Below are 8,041 nucleotides of genomic sequence, written 5' to 3'. Positions count from 1 at the left end.
TCAAAAAAAAAAAAAAAAAAAAAAAAAAAAAAAGAAAAGAAAAGGAAAGGAAAGAAAAGGATACGTGGACTTTGTGGATGAACTCTGAAAGCGCCACGCTAAGAGAAAGGAGACAGGAGAGACAGAAGGTCCATCAGCGGCGGCCGGGACTGGCCAGCAACGTAGCTGTGATAGCTTGTTAGTACAGTGTTTCTTTTTTGGGGTGATGAAATGTTCTGGAATTGGTGGTGGTAACTGCACAACTTTTGAAATACTAAAAACTACTGAACTGCATACTTTAAAATGGTGAATTTTGTGTTCTGTGAATTATCACAATTAAGAGGGAATTTGGGAGATGTGAGGAAAGTAACTGGAGGCTCCTCTGAGTGCCGCCGTCCCAGCCACAGTGACATGCGCCTGTGGGTGAGGAAGGACCGTCCCTGGCTGCCGCTTCCGGGGCCTGGCCGAGGTGACCAAGACAGATAAGGAGTCCTTCGGCCAAGCCCCGTTTTAATCCCAGCTTCACACCATGCTGCTCAAGGGCCTTTGCTGCCAGGGTTGTTTTAAGTACCCCACAGGTACCCCACGGAAAGGAACCCTGCAAAATTAGGACACCCCACGGCACATGGCCCTTAGCTAGGAGAGTCCGGCCTGCACGGAGGTACCCCACGGAAAGGAACCTGCACGGGCTGCTGCTGCTCCAGGACACCTGGTCCCGGGGCTGCTGTCGGCCCTGCCCTGCCAAGTGGAGGATCTGAAAGGAACAAAGACTCTTCACACGGTGGCTGCCACTGAAGCCGAGCTGTCCCCTGACCCTGCAGGGAGGCTGCTCAGAGGGACCCGTGCAGACAGACCCCCGGCTGGGCTTTCCGTCTGGGCCTTTGCTGGCTGCTGGGGACAGGCGCTACCAGCTAAGGGAGTGGAGACACTGGAAGGGTTTGGTTCCACACGGTCAGGTCACGCTTTAGCGCAGCCGCCCATGCACGCCAGGGACATCTGTGTGCCTGGTGCCCAGCCTGGCTATGCCCCCCGCCCCGAGGGGTCTCACCCCGGGCTGGAGGGCACAGTGCACCCACCGTGAGGGTGGTGAAGACCCAGTCCTTGGGGAGGCCCCGGGCTTTCCAGAACGTGGTGTTGATGTGTCGGTTGAGGCGCTCCATGCTCCACACCGTGTCCTCCTTCAGCAGCACGTACAGCGGGCTCTTCTTCTGCATGAACTGGGGCAGACGGCGCCTGGAGACTGGCTCCCAGAGTGTCCAGGGCACCTGCCCTCATGGGGGTCCCCAGGAGAACTTCCCCTAACCTAGAGGGCCTGTTCCCTGGGGGTTCCCTGAGAGCCTCCCTCAGCCCCACCGTGACCTGCCTGCAGAGACCCTCCCACAAACACCTTCGTCTGCTGAGACCCCCCTTCAGCTGTGAAGACCCCGCAGATCCTCACAGAAGGCAGATCCTCACAGAAGGCCCCTACCTGGACTCTCTCATGAAGGCCCTTCCCCAGAGACCTCTGCCCACTGGGCCCCTCCTCTGACGGCCTCAGAATCCCCTTGGTTCCCACGCCCACCCAGACGCCATCCTCAGAAACCCCAGCTGCAGCTTGGGAGCCAGGCTGTGCACTGGGGGGTGCAGGGCTCTGAGCCCTTTCCCCAGCTAGCGGGGTCCCTGTCACGCCCTTCTGCTGTGCGCAAACGAGGGAGGTGAGAGGCAGTGCTGACTGCCGGCAGGGGGCAGCCCAGGCTACTTCTAGGCCTGGGCCCCCTCCATCTGCAGCCGCACCCCCTCTGCATCCCCTAGCAGTGAGAACCTCCCTCTAATCTCATCCCAAGGCCACAGGGAGGGCCCTCACCTACGGCGGACTCTTACCTGGTTGGTCAGGTGGCCGCTGAGGTCGCTGGAATGGGGGTCGTAGAGGCTGAGGGTGAGGCGGGCATAGCCGTGGCTGAAGAAGATCATGTAGGGTGTGGTGCAGGCGATGAGCAGGTAGGAGCGCACGTCAAACTTCCTCCCATCCAGCAGCAGGGGGTTCTGGATATACCTGGGGGCACCACATCGGGGCTGCTGGGCTGAGCCGCGGGGCTGGCCTGTCCTGCGTCCCCTCACACCCCACCCCAGGCCTGGGCCATTTCCTCAGCGTCCCGCCTCTGACCCAGGTGTGACCTCCAGGGAAAGGGGGCCTTTCTGGGCCGGAATATGTCAGGGGAATTGGAAGGAAGGGCCTGGCACCCTGATCGGTGCCCCAGGGCATAACCGCAGTAGGAGCCTGGAGGGCTGCCTGGAGGAGGAGGGCATGAAGTGGCTTTGGAGAGAAAGGGAAGGAGCATGCCAGGCGGGCGGCCGGGGGGTCCCAGGCAGTGTGTAGGGGGGCGCGCTAGGCAGAGGGGGTGCGCCAGGTGGAGAGAGCGCGCCAGGTGGAGGGACGTGAAGGAGGAGCCGATGGAAGCTGGGGACAGTGGACGGCAGCTGTGGCCAGAGCGAAGCTCTCCAAGGGCCGGGGTGAGCCTCCTGCAGCCACAGGGCTTTCCAGAGGAAGCCTCCGACCCTGGGAAGGAGTGGCCAGCTTGGCCATAGGCCTGCAGGCTGCAGCTGCTGACTGGGCTGGGGAGTAGGGGGCTGGCAGCCGGGAGGCCACCCAGGCCAGGCCACCTGCAGGACAGAGGGGGCCCCAGCTGAAGGACAAACTGACCAACCCCTCGATCCTGGATCCTGTGTCTGTGACCCCGGCCTGGTGTGACCCCTCCCCTCTGCTGACTACGCGGGGCCCGGCTGCGGTCTGCACAGGGGCTGGTGGTGCGGCTGCCTTCCACGGCCAAGGGCTCCTCGGCGGCCCTGCTGACCGCACCAGTAGGGCCCGGGTCAGCCCCCCAGACCCTCCCCGCTCTGGGCACCTGCGGCCGCACCTCTGCACCACCCGCGCCTGAGGCCCCCGGAACGGCGACTTATGGTGGATGGGGTCGTCGTCCGCGCTGCGGGTCTTGGCCTGCAGGGCGGCAACTTCCTCCTGGTTCCGGAGCAGGAAGATGCCTTTGCCCTGGTTGGAGGCCGTGGGCTTGCAGATCCACATCTGGGTTTCTGCAGAGCAGGTCGCCTGAGCCCTGGCCCCGCCCACCCCCAGCCCCGCCCCCAGCCCGGCCACGCCCCCCCAGTCCTCCTAAGGCTCGGCCAGGACCCTCTTCTCCCGGCTGCGACCCTAGGCCCGACTCCAGCCCTGGCCCTGCGCTAACCACACGCCAGGCCCCGGCTCCTGCCCGTGCCTCGACCACGCCCCCCAGGACCAAGCTCCAGCCCTGGCCCCAGTGCCCTCATACCCCAACCTCCACGAAGGCCATTCCCTCCCCTTTCCAGCACCTCAGCCCCCACCCGGACCGGGCCCAGCCCTGGCCCCTTCCTGACCACCTCGTCTGGTTCCAGCCCCACGCAGCCCCTCCAGCCCCACGCAGCCCCTCCAGACCCAGCCCTGCCCTCACCAGCCCCCACCTTGGTCCAGCCCTGACCCTGTCTCCCCAGGGCCAGCCTGGTGTCCCGCCAGCAGCCTCTCACCGTCAAACAGGGTGAAAAAAGCCTCTCTCTCGTGCTTGAGGTCCAGGCGGTAGGTCTCTGGGAAAAACTCCTCCATTCTCAGGACCCTGCAGGGCAGGGAGGCAGGAGGATGAGCTGCTGTCCCTTCGCCCCAGGATGGTGGGCCGTCTGAGGCCCAGTCTGTGGCCCGGCGGGAGGGAGCGAAGGCACTGGCACCTGGCGTCCGTGGCCCTTCTCCTTGTGGGGACTTTGCGTTTCCTGCCCCTTTGCAGGCCCCCCCACGGGCTGTGCTGCTGGCCGCGTCCTTCCGGCTGCCGACCCCCACCTGGGACCCACCCGCTGGCTGCTTTTTCCCTCATGGTTGCCCTCCCGGCTGGCACCATCTCAGCCATTTATGAGACACCAGCTCGTGGCAGCGTCCTCACGGCTGGGATGGGGGAGCCCCGGCCCCACCCAGCTCTGCATTCACCGGACGGCCAGCATGGGTCTCTGCCTGGCCGGGCTGAGCCTCTGACTCTAGCTCGTGGTTTTCCTTTGTGTGGGACCCCCTCCCCGCTTTCTCCTTTTCAGACTACACCAGGTTTAGGTCTGAACTTCGGTCTGAAGGGCCCCTCCCAGCTGGGCTAAGTGAGTCTACCTCTGTGGCCTGAGGTGTCCTGGGCTTGTCCACGGGAGGTCCTCCAGGGTGGGTGCTGCGGCGTCCTTTCCCAGCCTGCAGCCCAGGGGACAGAGGGCCTGGGCCGAGGGGCCAGCTCATGGTGCTTGGAGTGGGTGGGGACTGGGGGATGGGGCACGGGTGGTGAGTGGGTGGACACGTGAGGGTTTTTAGTTTTTTTTTTTTTTTTTTTATTGAGACGGAGTCTGCCTCTGTCGCCCAGGCTGGAGTGCAGTGGCACAATCTCAGCTCACTGCAAGCTCCGCCTCCCAGGTTCACGCCATTCTCCCGCCTCAGCCTCCCGAGTAGCTGGGACTATAGGCGCCCGCCACCACGCCCGGCTAGTTTTTTTGTATTTTTAGTAGAGACAGGGTTTCACCATGTTGGCCAGGATGGTCTCGATATCCTGACCTCATGATCCACCTGCCTCGGCCTCCCACAGTGCTGGGATTACAGGCGTGAGCCACCACGCCCGGCTGGACACGTGAGTTTTGATGGAAGGAGGCGACTGGGTGGACCGCGGTGCCTAGGGGAAACAGCTGTGTTGCTCTAGGCTGGAAGTGGACGCTGGATGTGGTGTAAGGCTGGCGTCATGGGTAACCGGGGGCGGGGGGTGCAGATGGAGGCAGCTGTGGTTAGCTGGGCAGGTGCTTGGTGCAAAAATGTCTGGGCCAATGAAGTGGGGAGGGATGGGTGGGTCCATAGAAGGGCAGTGGGCGGGGCTGGGAGCAGCAGGACGAAGTCGCTGGGATGGATGGCCCAGACTTGGGTGAGCGATGGGCGGCCTCACTCAGGGCACCCACGGGTGACGGTGGCACGGTGTGGGATTTTGGATGGACGAGTGTTTGGGGTGAAGGCACGTGACAGGTGGGTTGTAGCTGGGTGGGTCTGTGAGATGGACAAGTGGGTGGTGTCAGGCCCAGTGGGCTGGGGACGTGTGGGATCTTCCCTGTTTAGCCGCCGGGAAGAGGCTGGGTTTATGGGATGGGCGTTTGGCCCTCTAAATGACAGGTGGAAGGTGGATTCAGGGTGCTGACGGGTGGGGGCTAGGGCCAGCCTGGGAGCCCAGGTGGGCAGGGGCAGGGGCAAGGGCGGGTGCAGGGGTGGGTGCAGGGGCAGGGGCAAGGGCAGGGATGGGGCAGGGATGGGGCAGGGGCAGGGTCAGGGACAGGGATGGGGCAGGGGCGGGGGCGGGGACAGGGCAGAGGCAGGGACAGGGCAGGGGCAGGGACGGGCAGGGGCAGGTGCGGGGGTAGGGGCAAGGGCGGGTGCAGGAGCAAGGGCAGGGACGGGCAGGGGCAGGGATGGGCAGGGGCGGAGGCAGGACCAGGGGCAGGTGCACGGGTGGGGGCAGGGGCAGGGGCAGGGACAGGGCAGGCGCAGGGGCAGGGGCAGGGACGGGGCAGGCGCAGGGGCAGGGGCAGGGGCAGGGACGGGGCAGGCGCAGGGGCAGGGGCAGACTCACCTGGCCTGGGTCCCCCCCGGCGCCTTGCTGGCCTTGCTCATGGCCCACGCCTGCCCCCGAAGGGTGCTGAGCAGCCCGATCTTGGTGGTGAGGAGCTTGTTGTTGGGAAGCTGGTACAGCAGCTGCTCTCCTGGAGGTCAGAGTCCAGGGCACGTGTGGAGGGCGTGCAGGACCTCGGTCCCCACTCCTCCAGTCTGCCCTGTGCTCCGGCCCAGGAGGCCCCTGCAGGCTGCCCCCCGTGGCGCCGGCTCCCGCTACCTTCCCGGAAGCTGCCGTAGCTGTCTCGGCTCTTGACCTCACACCACTTCAGCACGTAGTCCTCCCGGCGGCTGTCCTGGATGCGCCGCCAGCCCTTGCTTTTGCAGTAGGAGCTGATGCTGCAGGGGGGCCGGGGTGGGGGTGACCTGGGGGCCCCGGTGAGGGGGTGGGGCCGGCGGGCGGCCAGCGGAGGCCGGGCTGGGCCCTGGGAGCAGGCGGTGGGCATTCAGCGGGACAGGACCGCCCAGGGCCCCTACTCACATCGCAGCCCCGTTGTTGCCTCCGATGTAGAAGAAGGGTCCCGGCCGCGTGCTGTGGGGCGATGGCTTCCCATCCCCCAGCAGGAGCCCCTCCAGGAGGGCAGCTGGGGGCCCGGTGGCATCAGTGTCATCCGAGTCTGCAGGCGGGTGGCTGGTCTGGAGCCCAGGGGGTCCGGGCGTGGCGGAGACTCTTCCTGCCCCCTCCAGGTCCGGCCCACCGTGCCCACCTGTGTCATGGTCTGGCTGGCTTGGCTGACACGGGAGTCCCTCCTCCTGGCTGCTTCCCATTGGCCTCTCATGGGCTGGGCCTGTGAACGGGGTGGGGTCCCACCCAGGTGGCTACGGGAGCTGTCCACTCAGCCCAGACATGGCTCAGTCAGTTCGCTCCCAGCCCATTTCTCCAAGACCCTGGACAACCCCCCTGGCCCATTTGGGGCTCAAGTTCAGCCCGAGCTCCGACCCAACCAGGCAGCCTAGGGACTGCTTACACCTGGGGAGGGGCTGCGACCACCCTCCAGGGCCAGCCTTCCTGCCAGGGTGGGGAGCTCGGAGCAGGGGGCAGGGAGGTCGCCCCCCCACCCTCCTCACCAACAGGGCAGTGGCCTGGTGCAGGGCAGGGGCCAGGCTGTGAGGCCAGTGCTGGGTGCAGACGTGACACAGGGATGGTCCCAGGAGGGCAGGGGTCACAATGTCCATGATGATGTCACGGGTGACCCAAGGGGCCATTGTCAGGCAGGGGAGATGAGGGGCTGCCCTTCTGGGAACAGGCAATGCTGCCCAGCGGCTGCCCATGGGGGTGGTGCCAGCCAGGCAGAACCCTGGGCCGCGGAGCGCGCATCTCCCCTCTGTGCCTGTAGAGCCGGGCGCCCACAGCTGGGCCTTTTCTCGGAGCAGCAGGGCGTGGCCGTGTGTGGGTCCTGCCCCTGCCCCATGAGACCGACTGACTTCCTTGGGGATGGAAGTCCGTCCCAGGGAGGCCTCGGCTTTGGAGAGGAAGGAGGCCACTCAGGGCTGCTCTACTCACCTGGGACTCGAGCCCGAGGCTGCCGCTGGATCCTTGGTCTCTTGCCCCTCTTGGAGCCGGCTTGGGTCCGAGTGGGCGGTCCCCGGCGATGGACGAACCGGGTGCGGCTGTGGGCCATTGGCCGGGGGGCGCCAGGCCGAGGGCCCTGCAGGGAAGATGCTGCTTTGACCCTCCTGTGGGAACTTCGGGCAGCCCGAGGCCCCAGCACTTGGATGGAGCAAGCAGTCAGGCCCACCCTGCCCAGGAAAGGGCGCCTCCCAGGGCCGTGGACTTGAGCCTGTGTAGGTGGCTGGCTCCTGCCTCCGTGGCAGCCGTGGGGCTTGGCGCCGTGGGGGGCCGAGGCTGTCTCTGCACCCTGTCTCTGCCGGGCGAGTCCTCCCCGGCCAGAGCTGCTCCTCGGGCGTGGGCGAGCTCGGCCTGGGTGCCAGCTGGAAGGAAGGACAGCGTCAGGCCTGCCGGGTGAGGCGCCTGCCTAAAGAGTGGAGGGTGGGAGGACTCCCTGGCCCGAGCAGGGGTCTCCTCTGTCTCCGCTGCTGATCCCAGAGGCCAGTTGTGGGCTGTGTGCAGCCACCTGGTACCTGCCATCCGGGTTCCTCTGCGGCCGCCCCCGGGCGCCAGGCTCGACCCCCAGGACACTGTCCCCAGCACCTTCCTGTGTTGTGACTCAAGAACATCTCAGGAATTTTCAGCCAGTTCCTTGACAGATCCTGCTACTGCTGTCTCCAGCAAACAAAGCTATCTTGGGGCTGCTTGGGAGCTGAGGCCTTTTTTTTTGTTTGAGGCGGAGTCTCGCTCTCCCAGGCTGGAGTGCAATGGCGCGATCTCGGCTCACTGCAACCTCTTCCTCCCGGGTTCAAGCGATTCTCCTGCCTCAGCCTCCCGGGTTG

General features: G+C 65.4%; 1 protein-coding gene across 2 annotated transcripts in view; it reads right to left on the bottom strand.

The window, feature by feature from the left end:
- Positions 1-7,272, bottom strand: part of TTLL10 (tubulin tyrosine ligase like 10) — an 18,467-nt gene extending 11,195 nt beyond the window's left edge. Inside the window, exons 1-10 of one of the 2 annotated variants that reach the window (XM_025386451.1) lie at positions 7,160-7,272; positions 6,719-6,804; positions 6,132-6,438; positions 5,871-5,989; positions 5,613-5,742; positions 4,130-4,204; positions 3,514-3,599; positions 2,874-3,045; positions 1,840-2,011; positions 1,056-1,196 (exon numbers count right to left, since the gene is read on the bottom strand). In XM_025386451.1, coding sequence (XP_025242236.1) covers positions 1,056-1,196; positions 1,840-2,011; positions 2,874-3,045; positions 3,514-3,599; positions 4,130-4,204; positions 5,613-5,742; positions 5,871-5,989; positions 6,132-6,438; positions 6,719-6,804; positions 7,160-7,272 — 1,401 coding nt within the window. Of the gene's footprint in view, positions 1-276; positions 1,197-1,839; positions 2,012-2,873; positions 3,046-3,513; positions 3,600-4,129; positions 4,205-5,612; positions 5,743-5,870; positions 5,990-6,131; positions 6,439-6,618; positions 6,805-7,159 lie in introns of those variants that run through there. The other variant, XM_025386459.1, reaches the window with a different exon arrangement.
- Between the last annotated feature and the right edge of the window lie 769 nt (positions 7,273-8,041).

This window comes from Theropithecus gelada, chromosome 1, assembly GCF_003255815.1.
Source record: "Theropithecus gelada isolate Dixy chromosome 1, Tgel_1.0, whole genome shotgun sequence".
NCBI classification, from domain to species: Eukaryota; Metazoa; Chordata; class Mammalia; order Primates; family Cercopithecidae; genus Theropithecus; species Theropithecus gelada.
Note: the sequence above shows the minus strand (reverse complement) of the source record. Positions and strands in the feature narration are given on the sequence as shown.